General features: G+C 46.5%; 2 protein-coding genes and 2 non-coding genes across 4 annotated transcripts; all 4 read right to left on the reverse strand.

Moving 5' to 3' along the window:
• Positions 1-2,245: 2,245 nt before the first annotated feature.
• Trnac-gca lies at positions 2,246-2,317 on the reverse strand. The gene has a single exon. It is a non-coding gene; the product is annotated as a tRNA-Cys (tRNA).
• A 1,392-nt stretch (positions 2,318-3,709) lies between these two features.
• Positions 3,710-8,144, reverse strand: C11H17orf98 (chromosome 11 C17orf98 homolog). The gene is made up of 3 exons (XM_021178183.2): positions 7,807-8,144; positions 4,957-5,056; positions 3,710-3,966 (listed from the first exon to the last, which is right to left on the reverse strand). Exons 1-3 carry the CDS (start codon positions 8,011-8,013, stop codon positions 3,806-3,808), a joined length of 468 nt encoding a protein of 155 aa, XP_021033842.1. The 5' UTR covers positions 8,014-8,144; the 3' UTR covers positions 3,710-3,805.
• A 2,404-nt stretch (positions 8,145-10,548) lies between these two features.
• Rpl23 (ribosomal protein L23) lies at positions 10,549-14,808 on the reverse strand. The gene is made up of 5 exons (XM_021176996.1): positions 14,730-14,808; positions 14,210-14,293; positions 13,738-13,866; positions 10,785-10,898; positions 10,549-10,684 (listed from the first exon to the last, which is right to left on the reverse strand). The coding sequence occupies exons 1-5, from the start codon at positions 14,740-14,742 to the stop codon at positions 10,602-10,604; spliced, it is 423 nt and encodes a 140-aa protein (XP_021032655.1). The 5' UTR covers positions 14,743-14,808; the 3' UTR covers positions 10,549-10,601.
• LOC115032663 lies at positions 14,043-14,179 on the reverse strand. The gene has a single exon (XR_003838294.1). It is a non-coding gene; the product is annotated as a small nucleolar RNA SNORA21 (small nucleolar RNA).
• Positions 14,809-16,144: the final 1,336 nt, after the last annotated feature.

Genomic DNA, 16,144 nt, shown 5'->3' on the forward strand with positions numbered 1-16,144 from the left:
GAAGACAGCTACAGTGTACTTACATAGAATAAATAAATCTTTAAAAAAAAAAAAAAAAGAAGAGGAAAAGATTTATATATAAATAAGTACATTGTTGCTGTCTTTAGACACGCCAGAAGAGGGTATCAGTTCTCATTATGGATGAGTTTGTGAACCACCATGTAGTTGCTGGGATTTGAACTCAGGACCTTTTGAAGAGCAGTCAGTGCTCTTACCCACCAAGCCATCTCGCCAGCCCTTGTGTTTTTATTTTTGAGTTGTTAGAATTAAAGAACTGGAGTGATGGCTCAGCCATTAAGAACACTGGCTGCATGCTGGTCGTGGTGGCACATGCCCTTAATTCCAGCACTCGGGAGGCAGAGGCAGGCAGATTTCTAAGTTCGAGGCCAGCCTGGTCTACAAAGTGAAACCCTGTCTTGAAAAACAAAACAAAACAAAAAGAACACCGGCTGCTTTCAGAAGACTCTGGTTTGATTTCTAGTACCTTGGTAGGGGCTCATCACCATCTGTGGTTCCAGTTCTAGTGTCGCACACCCTCTTTTGTCCTCTCTAGCCACACAAATGATGTACAACCATACATTGCAAAGCTCCCCATACACATAAAAAAAAATTTTTTAATTGAACTAGCTGGATGTGGTTGATAAAAGAATTTGACTGGGTATACATGCCTTTGATCCCTGTACTTGGTAGCTGAAGCAAGCCAATCTCTAGGAGTTTGAGAGGTAGGAATTAGACTTCTTTTTGGAAAAGACTGAAGGGGCGGCTCAACAAACTCAGAACTTCCGGGAACTCCGGTTTCCGGGGATCCAGCACCCTTGTCTTACCTCCATGGGTACCTACACACGTATCAGACACATACACTTTTAAAAACTGATGGTGTTGCACGATTGTAATCTCAACATTTAAAAGGCAGTTGGAGGGGGCTGGTGAGATGGCTCAGTGGGTAAGAGCACCCGACTGCTCTTCCGAAGGTCCAGAGTTCCAATCCCAGCAACCACATGGTGGCTCACAACCATCCTTAACGAGATCTGGTGCCCTCTTCTGGAGTGTCTGAAGACAGCTACAGTGTACTTACATATAATAAATAAATAAATCTTTAAAAAAAAAAAAAAAGGCAGTTGGAGGAGCCAACCATCAGACTGAGTCCAGGGACCCCGGTGAGGGAGCTGGCAGAAGGACTGGAGGAGCTGAGGGGAATTGCAACTGCATAAGAACAACATCTTCTGCTGACCGGACCACCCAGTGCTCCCAGAGACTAGACCACCAACCAAGGGGTGTACAGGGAGGGATCCATACATAGGTAGCAGAGGATGGCCTTGTCTGATGTCAATGGGAAAGGAAGCCCTTGGTCCTGTGGAGGTTTGATGCCCCAGCGTAGGGGGTATACTGGAGTGGTAGAGTGGGAGACTGTAGATGGGTGGGGGAGCACTCTCATAGAGGCAAAGGGGAGCAGGGAGAGGGCAGATGTGAGATATTAGGTTTGTGGAGGGGTAACCTGGAAGTGGAATATCATGAGACGTAAACAAATGGAATGATTAATTTTATTTAGTTAATTAGTTAGTTAGTTTTTCAAGACAGGGTTTCTCTGTATAACCCTGGCTGTCCTGTAGACCGGGCTGGCCTTGCACTCAGAAATCCGCCTGCCTCTGCCTCCCGAGTGCTGGGATTAAAGGCGTGCAGCACCATGCCCAGCTTCAAATTTATAAAGATCAATTGCCTTTCTTTTTAAAAAAATTAATCATTCTGCTGGGCGTGGTGGTGCACGCCCTTAATCCCAGCACTTGGGAGGCAGATTTCTGAGTGCGAGGCCAGCCTGGTCTACAGAGTGAGTTCCAGGACAGCCAGGGCTATACAGAGAAACCCTGTCTCAAAAAAAAAAAAAAAAAAAAAAAGTTTGAGACGAGCCTGACCTAAATAGCAAATTTCAAGATGGCTAGGGCTTACGCAGTGAGACTCTGTCTCTAAATAAATATAAATGGAGAAGAAGGAGAAAGAAAAAAAAAAAAAAGGAGAAGCTATAGTCTTCTTCCTTTCCAGGGTCCAGTCTGGAACCAGAGCCTCACTCACACTAGGTTATTGCTCTACACTGAGCTGTAGCCCTAGCCCAAAGACTTTATGGTAATTGAAGCTCAAGTGGAGTTGTATGGTGACTTAGACTTATTGGTCCCTTGAAATGTGAGAGGACCAGCTTGTCCTGGCTAGGGACACTGGCTCTTAACTCCCACTTATGGAAAACAAAAGTTTGAGGGGGCACCCGGATTTGAACCAGGGACCTCTTGATCTGCAGTCAAATGCTCTACCCCTGAGCTATACCCCCTCACCTTGCTAGAGTCCTCTTCCTTGTCCACTTATGGTGAGTCACTATGGGCTGGTTCCACCCACATGAATGCCCTGGGGAGCTTTGTGTTCTCAAGCCTCACCTTTGTAGACACCGTCTGCTTTGTCTTTCTTGTTGGTCACCAAGGAACAGGGTGAGGACATGAAAGTGTGACAACTGATTGAAAAGGAAGTTGACATCCATTGTGAACAGAGAATCCTGTGATTTGGACTAATCTGTACCCCGGAAGGTTATCTTGTACCCCCTCCCCTCCAATGAATTGTGGATAAAGGAGATGGATGGAGCCCACTTTTTTATTTGTTTTTGTTCGGGGCTTGTTTGCTTGGTTGGTTTTGGACTAAAGATTGAACTTAAGGCCTCGAACATGCCAGCTAAGCTTTCTTACCACCACCACCACACTATAATTCTGCATCCCTTGACTATTTTAATTTAGACAGTGCCTCCCTATGTAGCCTGATCTAGCTATAACCATGCAATCCTCCTGCCTCTGCCTCAGCTAGCTGGAATTACAGACCCAACTCCCAGACACACTTAAAAATGTCAGTTAAAGCTGGGTGGTGGTGGCGAACGCCTTTAATCCCAGCACTTGGGAGGCAGAGGAAGGCAGATTTCTGAGTTCGAGGCCAGCCTGGTCTACAGAGTCAGTTCCAGGACAGCCAGGGCAATACAGAGAAACTCTGTCTCGAAAAACAAACAAACAAAAAAAAACAAAACAAACAAACAAAAAAGTCAGTTGGTTTTTTTTAATAGCAGATGTCATAACATCAGCGACATCATACTCTTTTTGAAATATGATACAGGGTCTCTCTACCATCCTTGCTGGCTTGGAACTCTCTGTGTCACCCGGGATGGCTTCACACTTTTGGAGGTCTTCCTGTTTCTACCTCCGTGGTACAGGATTACAAGTATGTGTATCATCATGCCCCAAGAGGCCCCACTGCCTATGCCTGCTGTGTTTTTGTTTTCATTTTGATTTATTGTCTCTTTGTCTTTTTTAAATGATGTTTTAATTGGGTTTGAGTATGTTTAGGGGCATACACATACCAGAGTACATGTGGAAGTGAGAAGGCAATTTGTAGTAGTCAGTGCTCTCCTACCCTCTGGGTCCTGGGAATAGAACTCAAAATTGTCATACACAGTTCCCTTCCCTGTTCTTAAAGTAAGTAGTGGCCAGCTTCTGGCCTCGCCTGCTGGTGCTTGGGGAGGGCTTTGTTGAGAACTGCGCTTGCGCTATCTACCTCTAGCTAACAAGGAAGCTCATTGGCAAAATCCCGGAAAACAGGAGCTTCCTTGGTTCTCTCCTCTCCAGAGCTGCAGTGAAACCAACGTGTTCCCTCCTCCCACCCCAGGAAAGAATGAGCACACCTGGACACACGAATGCAATCTTTAAAAATATAGAATATCGTTGACAGTTCATCTAAATATCTGTTCTTGAAGATGCAGGTCAAGCCCTGTGACGCAATGTCTTCAGAAAATGGGAAATGGCGTGACTTCTCCGAACACCGATGTGTGCTGGCGGAGGGCTGGAGTGTTCCGGCGGTAGCCGAATCGGCCATTTAAGCCCGTAGTGATGGCCTTCGGGTTGGCGTTGTAGTAGTCGTGACCACTCACCTGCTGGAGGGAATGCCCTTGGGGGAGAGGAGAGAGGCTGAGCCTACCGGCAGCATCCTCTTGCCTTCCCCCATTTAAACCCAGTGAGTCAGTTTAAAGCACAGTGGGACCCTGAGCCCCTTGAAAGAAATCAAGGGGGTTGGAGAGATGGCTCAGCCGTTAAGAGCACTATTCTTCCAAAGGTCCTGAGTTCAAATCCCAGCAACCACATGGTAGCTTGCAACCACCCGTAATGGGATCTGACGCCCTCTTCTGGTGTGTCTGAAGACAGCTGCAGTGTACTTAGATATAATAATAAATAAATCTTTAAAAGAAAGAGAGAATGAAACAAACAAACCAAGGGCAGTGAGGCCCAAGAGACAGAGATGACCTAGAAAGCAAGCTCTGCCCGAAGTGAGTCTACAAGAGAACTGTGAGTGTATGTGCTGGATCTGGGCTTGATTCCTAGGACGTGTAAGTATTCACTCTTGCCTCTATCCTATCCAATAAATGATATCAGTCTGATTACTCGGTGCAAAGGACATCATGTTAATCGTGTGTCCAAAAGGTGGTGGAGTTTGACGGAAGGAAGGTCATCCCTGCCAGAAAAAGTTAACCTTCCTTATCCATGGCTGCTAAACTAAACATGGTCAGGGAGCCAGAGTGTCTGTAGAGGAGGACACCACACACACACACACACACACACACACACACATCCCAGGTTTCAGGGTGGACAGAGGTAAAGCCCAACTCCATCTTGACTTTTTCCAGCAAATCAGTTTAAAATCACGCCTAGCAGATGAGTTGGACCACAGGGATAAGATGAGGCTGAGCAGCACACGACATCTAAGAAGTGTTCAGAAGTGAATAGTAAGCACGCTAACTGCTATCGCTCCCATACTACAGGATTCTGTCCTTAACCCTTTTCCCCAACCACGCCTCTCTGTAGCCCTGCCTCTCTAAGCTCTGGGGTTCATACTTTTTCCCTGTTGGGACAACGTGAGAATGGACAGTGAGGTGGCACTTGCCTGCTCCTGCCCAGTTCCTCCTATTGAGATATCGCTGTCCTTGACCAAAAATGTGGAAATAATCCACCATCCAGCCATCCCTTCCCGTGCCACCATGATCCTGAAAATGAAGGAAAGAAAAGGTCATCAGATCTGATGTCCCATGCAGTGACGTGCGAACTTCCTGGGGCTTCTTTGGGGAAGGGGGGAGAGTTCAGGGCCAGAAGAAACTGGAAGACAGATTCTATACACTAATGATGGGAACAGTTAGGTAAGGGCTCTGTTGCCACACAGTCTGGATCCTAACTTCAGTACTGCCATTAGCAAGCAGTGTGATCATAGGCCAATTTCATAGCTTCTCAGTCCCCAGGTTTCCTCCTTAGTAATTAATGAGAGGCTGCCATGAGGTTTCTTTGCCTTACTTTATAATTGACTTTGGATAATTGACTTCCTTTAGATAAAATGCCTACCGCAGTAAAGGCTAAATACACATATTTTGTTGTTTTGTGATACACTGTTGGGTATTTTTCTCAAGATGAGGGGCTCATGTAGTTCAAAGGAAGGCTTAAAGCTATTTAGTTGAGGGTGATCTTGAACTCCAGTCTTCCGTGTCCCCACCCTCATGTCTCTCAAGTTGCATACACCACCTCACCCAGCTCAAATATCTTTTTTTTTTCAATGTAGCTATCTTCAGACACACCAGAAGAGGGCATCAGATCCCATTACAGATGTTTATGAGCTACCATGTGGTTGCTGGGAATTGAACTCAGGACCCTCTGGAAGAGCAGTCAGTGCTCTTAACCTCTGAGCCACCTCTCCAGCCCAAGTTCAAATATCTTGTTCTCAGATCTTTATTCAAATAACAATATGCAGCATAGATGGTGACTTTGATGATTAAAAAAAAAAAAAACAAAACCCCAGGTGCTGGTGGCCCACACCTTTGATTCCAGGACTCAGAGGGAGAGGCAGGCAGATCTCTGAGCTCTAGGCCAATTTGGTCTACAGAGTAAGTTCAGGAATGCCAGAGATGCACAAAGAAACCCTGTCTCATAAAAAAAGAAAGAAAGTCCAGCACTTGAGAGACAGAAGCAGGTGGATTTCTGAGTTTGAGACCAGCCTGGTCTACAAAGTGAGTTCCAGGACAGCCAGGACTACACAGAGAAACCCTATCTCGAAAAACCTCCCCCACCCCCCCAAAAAAAAAGAAAGAAAGAGAGAGAGAGAGAAAGAGAGAGAGGGAAAGAGAGGGAGGGAGGGAGAGAGAGAGAGAGAGAGAGAGAGAGAGAGAGAGAGAGAGAGAGAGAATGAAGAATTAAATAAATAAAATTCATGTTAGGTGGCATAAACCACTAATCCCAACATCATTCAGAAAGCAGAGGAAGAAGGATGCTTCATGTTAGAGACTAACCTGGACTACACAGCCAGACTGTAGCTCCAAAACAAAAAACAAAAAAAATAAAAATACTGACATTCTTTGACATACACATCTCTGGCTCCTGTTATCAATGTGAGACAGATTATGTGTGTCTATGCACAGGCACTGTACATATAGGCACACACAATATTATGGACCACAGAAATCCCCCAGATCTGTTCCTAGTGCAACCTGGGAGGCCCTTTTTGCCTTCAGATCACTGAAATCAACACATACTAAAGGCAAAAAAGTATTGTGGATAGCTAGTTATATTTGATGTTAATTCCCGTGAGGGGCTGTGAACAAGGAATGGGTCAACACTCTCTCCTGATTTCATGTAACCCTGCTTCCCACCTTAATAAAAGAGAACTGATGATTGGGTAGATAAAAGGGAAGGTGGAGCAGAGGTGGGAAGAGAAGGAGAAAATGGGAGAGAGAGAGGATGCAGAAGAGGAGGAAGAAGAAAAGCAGAGCACATGGCCTGGAGAAACCGCAAGTTCTATCTAAGGGGTCTCATAGATATGGAAGTTGGTAGTGTAGCAGTAGATCTGCCCAATCTAGGCACACAGCATGTATTCATATTAACTGAGTCATGTTTTCATTGACAGGGCATATTTGGGTTGGAGATTTACTGCAACAGGGAGGCAGAGGCATGACAGGTGATGTGGGCTAGACCCCTGCATTCCCAGCCATTAGTTTTTTTTTTTTTTTAATGGGTGGGGGTGTGCCTGACCTCCTCCATGTGAGGCAGAGGCAGGTATTGTACCAGTAAGCTACATCCTCAGCCCTACTCCCAGTCACTAGACTGAGGATCAGTTGAGCATAAGAGTTCAAGGACAGCTTGTGATACAGCGAGACTACATCAAAACAAGAAGTAAAAAAAATTTAAAAAGTGTTGGGAGAAATGATCTGTCAGTGAACAGCCTGAGATCTAGGATCCTGTATAAATAGGATGTCCGCAGAGGTGGGGCAATGGCTTCCCTTGGGCTCATAGGTGCAAGCCAGCTTTAACCCGGTGACTGTGACAGCACAGGACAAGGCAATCCCCTTTGGTTCACAAAGCTTATTGGGAGTTTCTGTGGATTTTGAAGATCCGCAGTGAGGTCACAGCTAAGCGGCCCCTGTGACGTCACAAAGACAAAGAAACCTATTTGTAGAGACTCGGCTTTGCGCCTTAGCCTCCCCTCTCAGAAACAAGAAATGAGACTGTAAATGGGTGGGGTTCTGGGTAGAAAGGACCAAATGAGCTCAGCACCAGCACTCCTCACTCATCCTGCTCCTCCTCTAACTCACCAAAACAGCCGCAGGGTGCGGGCCTCAGCGGTGCACAGCGCCCCGCAGCGCAAGGCCCAGAATTAGAGGGGTGCGAAACCTCGAAGTCCTGGGCCACCAGGGCCCACACCCGCGCGAGCTGACTGCCTGAAGTCGCAGGTGCTCCGCGATGCTCCCACACCTACCTGATCAGTTTTCCGCAAAATGGGCGGAACCACGCGGCTCCGGAAGTACCGACGACTGTGGTGGTCCAGTTGAGGATTATAAGGCGGAATTGCCGACCACAGCTTGGGCCTCATGATGCTGTAGGCTTGGGCCATTGTGCTCACAGCTACTCCATCCAAAACAAAAGACTTTTCGAGTCGCAGAGGACTGTTATAACAACGAGCCATCCTAACCACCGCAGCCTTCGAGAGTCTTGAGAGCTTTCTGAGAGTCTTAGATGGGGACTTCACTGAGCATTGTTACGTCTGTCAATTACCTCCCTGAGACACAAACCCTATTGTTATTTCAGGGTCCCCACCACGCCCATCTTATCGTGATGCAAGGAAGGCTTTATGCATGTGCATAGTAGGAAAGCACTCTATACCAAGCTGCTACAACCGGAGTCTTTTGCTTACACTTATACAAACACGTTTTAACATTTCATATGTATATGTGAGTGCAGGTGTGCCCGAGTGGGAGTTGTGTGGTAACTGAGCCGGTGGTAGTGGCAGCGTCAAGACAGCCAGGGCTACACAAAGCCAAACCAAACCAACAACAAATGGTAATCGAACAGTTCCTCTACAAAGCAGTGCAGTCCAGCATTTCCAGCATCGACACTCAGACTTAGTAAATTTCCTGGCTGACTTTTCCTCATTTGGCCACAATTTGGCCAAATCTTCTCAGAACCCTCCTAAGATCAGTCTAAGTAGCTAAGGTTTAGAAGGGTCTCTGCAAACCAGACATGGTGGGGGCTCACTTGTTTTTTTCTTTTTCTTTTTTTGAGACAGGGCTTCTCTGTCTCGCTGTAACTGGCTTTGTAGATCAGGCTGGCCTCGAACTCAGAAATCTGCCTGCCTCTGCCTCCCTAGTGCTGGGATTAAAGGCACGTGCCACCCAGCCCTGCAAGCCTCAAGTTTTTGATAGCCATAGTGTTGCTATTACAGGCACGTGCTTACTCTTACTGAGTACGGAGTGGTTACAGGAACTCCTTACTCAGTAGTTCCACTTGGATACTTTGTCCAGCAGGGCCTCAAAAATGTACTAACTCTGCTGGCTTCAAGGAACACAGCTAAGGGCTTTTATGTTCATGACTTTTATCCCAGTACTGGGGAGGTAGAGACCAGCCGGGACTTCCAGGGCAGTTAGAGAAACCATGTCCTGAAAAATAAAAGGCAACACAAGGTCCGATAGCCTGCATTATAAAAGTTTGACAGGTATGGGACACAATACTGCCTACTCTTAAGAGGACATGGGGCATGCCGGGCGTGGTGGCGCACGCCTTTAATCCCAGCACTCGGGAGGCAGAGGCAGGCGGATTTCTGAGTTCGAGGCCAGCCTGGTCTACAAAGTGAGTTCCAGTACAGCCAGGGCTATACAGAGAAACCCTGTCTCGAAAAACCAAAAAAAAAAAAAAAAAGAGGACATGGGGCTCAAATGACACCTGTTATAGGGGATGACTTCCTCTGGCCCAAGGGCTGGTACACATTCCAGCACCCCCACACCTAAATGCAGAAGCAGGATTTTAAAGTAGGCCAAAGGTGGGTAAATATAGCAAGTACTACACATGACAGGGCTGACCCTAAATGTAGAGATCTGTCTCTAGGTGGTTAGACATCACTACAGGACAACTTTCTATACATCATTCTGTGGACATTTTTTTTCTATTCTTTTCAAAAGATTTATATGTATACAGTATTCTGCCTGCATAACTACAGGCCAGAAGAGGGCAGCAGATCCCATTAGTTGGTTATGAGCCACGTGGTTGCTGGGAATTAACTCAGGACCTCTGGCAGAGCAGCCAGTGATCTTAATCGCTGAGCCATCTCTCCAGCCCTATTTTTTCATTCTGAAAAAAGTGCACAAGTGTTAAGTACCTTAATCAACCACAGCCATGGAAAGGTGACCTCTGGCTAATGACCAGATGACCTAGGCATCTGCACTCAAGCACAGGGCTCCTGTACACAACACTTAAGTAGCCATCCAGGCTCACATTAGGTTACCTTCAAGGTTGTTCTCAATGAAGCACACACAAACACAATGAACACACCATTCTACTTTAGGGACCCAAAACCCAAGATAATTTATCATAGTGCATGTTTTGCTCTAATATTTATCTGTGTTATCATGTGTACCTGGTCCCAGCAAAGAGCTGAAAAGAAGGCATTGGTTTTTTTTTTTTTGTTTTTTTTTTTTTTTTTTGGTTTTTTCGAGACAGGGTTTCTCTGTGTAGCCCTGGCTGTCCTGGCACTCACTTTGTAGACCAGGCTAGCCTCGAACTCAGAAATCCGCCTGCCTCTGCCTCCCGAGTGCTGGGATTAAAGGCGTGCGCCACCACGCCTGGCTGTTTTTGTTTTTTAATTGAAGTTACAGCTACCACGTGGGCATTGAGACATGGACTTTCTATAAATGAATCTTTAGAGCTGGTCCATCTGGACAGCCCTTACTTAACCTGGAAAGTGAAGAAGTTCTGCCCTGAACTGAAATCTAAGTTTCCTTCTGCAAAGCTGATATTGGAAAAGGAGTCAAGAAGACCAGTTCTTGGGCTGGTGAGATGGCTCAGTGGGTAAGAGCACTGGACTGCTCTTCTGAAGGTCTGGAGTTCAAATCCCAGCAACCACATGGTGGCTCAAAACCATCCATAACAAGATCTGACTCCCTCTTCTGGAGTGTCTGAAGACAGCTGCAGTGTACTTACATATAATAAATAAATAAAAAAAGACCAGTTCTCAGAGCAAAGACTTTTTAATGAACATTATTTTACAAACACACTGGAGAATCATGCAATGCTGCCTGCGTTGGATGCGATCCTGGGCCACAAGTCTGCACACTCCTTTGCCACTGGACCTGTGATAGCAGAACCTGTATGGAAGAGAAAACAGGTCAGACAGGGTCCTTGTCCTGTGACTCTTCTAGAGTCACCCAGCAGAAACGTACAGTGATGGCTTAAACCTCCACATACCTTTCATCTCTCCTTTATTGTTTACTATGACCCCTGCATTATCTTCAAAGTAAAGAAACACCCCATCTTTTCTTCGATATGACTTTCGTTGTCGAATTACCACTGCTGGATGTACTAAAGACAAAAAAGAAAGGGCAGTAGTCACTAACTAAGCAGAAAAACCTCTCCATAGAATGCCACACCATGAAATTCCCATTAGCTACTGGCAAGGATAAGAATGTAAACATCCAGGGCTGGCAGGATGGCTCAGTGGTTAAGAGCGCCGACTGCTCTTCCGAAGGTCCCCCGAGTTCAAATCCCACAACCATTGGTAAAGAAATCTGATGCCCTCTTCAGAGGAGTATCTGAGGAAAGCTACAGTGGACTTACATATAATAATAAACCTTAAAAATTAATCCCAGCATTTGGGAGGCAAAGGCAGTATTTCTGAGTTGGAGGCCAGTCTGGTCTACAGAGTGAGTTCCAGGATAGCCAGGGCTATACAGAGAAACCCCACAATTGATAGGGCTTTCCCTACAAATGCCAGATTTTACATATAGCACCTTGTTTGCCAACCAAACACTAAGACAAGCCATTACTAGTGTTTGCCGTGTTCATCAATCTATGTAGACAGGATTTTGTTACTGTGCCTACTGATGAGGAAGTTCTACTATAGCTTTAAACTTTGACTTTGCCCAAGTTGTCCATTATTAAATCACCTCTGAAAAAAGTGGCATTTGCATTTAAACTGTCTGCATTAAGGAGCTTTCCCAGCATGATGTTTTCCTTTTTTTTTTAAATTTATTTATTTATTACATGTAAGTACACTGTAGCTGTCTTCAGACACTCCAGAAGAGGGCGTCAGATCTCGTTACGGATGGTTGTGAGCCACCATGTGGTTGCTGGGATTAGAACTCTGGACCTTCGGAAGAGCAGTCGGGTGCTCTTACCCACTGAGCCATCTCTCCAGCCCCCAGCATGATGTTTTAATGGATCAAAACACAACTAAACAGCCAATGCTACAAGGACTATTTAGAAAACTATACAGCCACTGAAAATGATTTGGTAGTCTACTAGTTGCTTACAGAGTCACTGAATGACAATGGACCATTAATTGTCAAGACTACATCACTTTGGGGCCTTACTGAAGTCAGACAGGACACATAATATGGCCCATCTCTTTAAAGTCTAAGAGCTGGAAGCTGAGGTCTCACTAGTACCCACAAGCATTTTTTCTGTGTTAGGGACTGATCAAGGCCTTGCACAACACACTAGGCCAAATGGTCTACCATTTAGAGTTCTCAGGGGGCTGGAGCGCTGGCTCAGCGGCTAAGAGCATTGAGTGCTCTTCCAGAGGTCCTGAGTTCAATTCCCAGTAACTACATGGTGGCTCACAACCATCTGTAATGGGATCTGACGTCCTCTTCTGGTGTATCTGAAGATGGTTTCAGTGTACTCAAGCAAAAATAAATAAATAAATAAATCTAATCCTAGTTACTCAGGCAAGCCTTGAACTTACAATCTCCCTGCCTAGGTCTCCAGAACAACTGGAGTTAAGTCTAGTACCACCTGGCCTGTTTAAAGGTAGTTAAGAATCAGACTTTAATCCCAGCACTTGGGAGGCGGAGGCAGGTGGATTTCTGAGTTCAGGGACAGCCTGGTCTACAGGGAGTTCCAGGTCAGCCAGGGATACACAGAGAAACCCTGTCTAGAAAAACAAAAACAAAACAAACAAACAAAAACCCCAAGAACAAAAACACTGACCAAGCCTGTTACCTGACACACACTAAGGATATCCCTCTCCCTCCTATTGGAGACAACAGTGTGTGGAGCTGTCATCATACCACAGGGTAAGGGGCCATGCTCTGCTCTTCACTGACAGCTTCCCGAGCCACCAACCAGGCCCTAGAAGTGTTCTGAGAAGAGGATAAGTCCTGGTAGACTCATAGTAGCCACACTAGAGTAAGTTTGGCTACAATGTCACCGTCCCCTCAAGTATTAGAGTGGAGCAGTGAAAGGACTCTGAACTAAACGCTGGCTCCTATGGAAACAGTGTTGCTAGGAAGCAGCCCCACAGGCCTCACTTGCACTACACCAAAGGACTTCGAGAACATCTCTAGAAAAAGAACAGTGCTTGATAGAACTAGGAAGCTGAGGTGGGTAGGTCTGAGCTCAAGGACAGACAAACCTACAGTGAGATCCTGCCAAGAAAGTTCTACAGCTGGAACACTCAAGGCAGAGAGGAGGTTCTGAGGTCTGTTCATCTATACGATGAGAACACATCTCAGGGTAGTTAATAAGCCAATAGTCAGCTCCCAGTATAGTGTCTATCACAAGAGGAACAGGCCTCTGGATGATGTGCCTGCTTCCAGGTGTTCAGACAACAACCCACAAAAATACACCCATTTCACACTGTCATCTGCACTGACAGCTAGGGACAGACAACCAACTGAAGATCTTTTCTGGTAAGACTACGTAGTCTACTACAGGGGAAGAACTTAGCCAGGTGAGTGGCAGATTACATAGCAAGAAAAGGCTGAAAAGACCCTAATTAGAGAAACAACAAAGCGTTCTGTAGACCGCAGCAGTCAAACATGTGGCCGTGCCTGTAAGCCCAACACTGAGGTCCAGCCTGTGCTACCAAGTCAAGCCTTGTCTCAAACAGGGAGCTGAGGTATTGATCTCACAGCCTCTCACATGTGTAGGTTACTTAGGGGCCTTGACAGCCACAGAATTAAGATCCCATCTTCCAACACCCAGAGAACTTCTACCTTCCACCATGACTTAAGGGAGCCTCCCAGCGGGGCGTGGTGGCACACGCCTTTGATCCCAGCACTTGGGAGGCGGAGGCAGGTGGATTTCTGAGTTTGAGGCCAGCCTGGTCTACAAAGTGAGTTCCAGGACAGCCAGGGCTATACAGAAAAACCCTGTCTCGAAAACAAAAACAAAAAAAGGAGCTCTCCTCCCCACTCACCCTTTTTCCTTAGTTCTGGTTTGCCTTTCTTAACTGTGGCCATCACCATGTCCCCCACACCAGCAGCAGGAAGTCTGTTCAGCCGTCCCTTGATTCCCTTCACAGAGATGATATACAAATTTTTGGCTCCTGTAGGAAAAAACAAACACAAGTAAATTTTGTATGAGACCGGCAGAATTCACAATATGGAGTCAGCCAAGGCTACACACCAAGTAACTCAGTCTCAGAAAAGCATGAACACAAACAAACCAAAACAAACCGTTTTCGTAAAACTCCTCGGGCTTGCAAGCAATCTCTCAGAAGTGTCTTGTCACAACACCGATTGAAGTTAAACAACACAACACGTTGCCACTTCACCCAAAAGTGGTGTTTTTCACTCTGCCCCTTCTTGACGGCTCAGTGGGTCACTAGCAAAAGGCTCACTGAGTGCTTTTAAAAGGGGACGGTGGCAGGACGCGGCCCAAGGCCTCACCTGTGTTGTCCGCACAGTTGATCACAGCTCCAACCGGAAGACCCAGGGAAATCCGGAATTTCGCTCCGGAGGACCCACCGCGTCCTGCGGGGAGGGAAACAGACAGGACAAGGGTCCACATTCGGTCTCAGAGCTCCCAGCTATAACCCACCGCACACGCTTCGCCGAGGGCCGGCCGCTCCCCGGCTACCACGCACTTGTCACGGAACCCGGCCGTGCCCATTTTTAGCATCCTCCTGCGGAGGAAGGAGACTGCGAGGTTCCAATCTCATCTGCACTTTCGGGGACTGCAGAAGATCGCCCAGTCCCGTCGACCCCATGTTCCGCTCCTACACCAGCTCAACACCAATGGCGCCGCCCTCTTTCGGGGCTCCCTCTAGGCCTCCGCGGTGCCCCCATCTTCTCTCTCTCCCGGCCCGGGACTGCAAACTATCACCGCCCCCGGGGGCCGTCGCCAAGGGACGGGCGGGCCGTCCCGCGCGGCAGATGCCAACGGATCCCCAAACTCAAAATCCCTCACCTCGCTTCGACATCTTGAGCGCCCGGAAAGAGTCAGAAAGGAAGTTGGTACAGGGGACACTGGGATATGAACGGGAGGCCCCGCCCACTCAGCCACGTGACCGGGCCTCGTCCAGCCTGCCTCCCTCCCCGGGTCGCAGCTAGATGACGTAAAAGGCCTGGGCCTCCGCGGGACCGCTCTGCGTGGGAAAGCTGCGCTTGAGTTGTGTAGGCGCGAGTAATTTGGGGGCTCCTCCCAACGCCTCGGAAGTAATTGGAGATATGGACAAATTGCCTTTTGGCTTTTTAAAATTTGCTTAGAGCTTTTTTTCTTTTAAGCTGTGGCCAAGCCCTTCTCTAGATAACAGGGATTCAAAAATTATTGCTGCGAACGTGGTGGTGCTCGCCGATAATCTTCTCGGCATCATGGGAGCTGAAGCAGGATGATTGCGGCGATTTCAACATCACCTGAGCTACCCATGAGATCCTTTCTCAAAACAAATAAATACATGAATAAAATAAATTCTTCTGTAAGGGTTCCTAAAGAACAGACAGAGATGGGGCAAGAGCAAGTTCAGAATGGTTTCATTTGGCTATAGAACAATTAAGTGGAGCGCTATAGATGAGTCTGTGTGTTGGTACCATAACATTCTCTCGTCATGAGAATTAACAATACTCAATTAGTGACGTTCACACAGCCGGTCTGACTACCACTCAGTACCTTATTATTAATTATTCTTAGACTTAGCCCACAGCTATCCGTGAACGATTGATTGGCTTTGTTGCTTCTTAAAGATGTGCAAAGTTTCATAAAGCTTAAATATAGGATAGTTTATGTTTGCTTATAACCAAGATGGACTTTTTTTTTTTTTTTTTTTTGGACAGGGTTTCTCTGTATAGCTCTGGCTGTCCTGGAACTCACTTTGTAGACCAGGCTGGCCTCGAACTCAGAAATCCGCCTGCCTCTGCCTCCGGAGTGCTGGGATTAAAGGCGTGCGCCACCACGCCTGGCTGCACATGTTTTAATTTATTAATATTAATTGCCCCTTTTACTACCTCAACCTCTCCCTATTTTCCTTACCTTCTGTTGATACATTCATTCAAATGTGTGTTGAATGCTTATATCAGGGCCAGATTCTGTCCAGATTATATAAGGGAAGAAAATAGAGCATTATTCTTGCCTTTATGGGTTTTCCTCTGCCAGGGTAGAGATTGGAGGCAGGTAATAGATACTAAATAATAGGAGTGGGCCGGAGAGATGGCTCAGCGGTTAAGAGCACTGCTGTTCTTCCAGAGGTCCTGAGTTCAATTCCCAGTGACCACATGGTGGCTCACAACCATTTGTAACGGGATTGGATACCCTCTTCTGGTGTGTCTGAAGATAGCTACAGTGTACTCATATAAATAATATAAATAAATCTTTAAAAAAAAAAAAAA

This window comes from Mus caroli, chromosome 11 (genome assembly GCF_900094665.2).
Source record: "Mus caroli chromosome 11, CAROLI_EIJ_v1.1, whole genome shotgun sequence".
NCBI classification, from domain to species: Eukaryota; Metazoa; Chordata; class Mammalia; order Rodentia; family Muridae; genus Mus; species Mus caroli.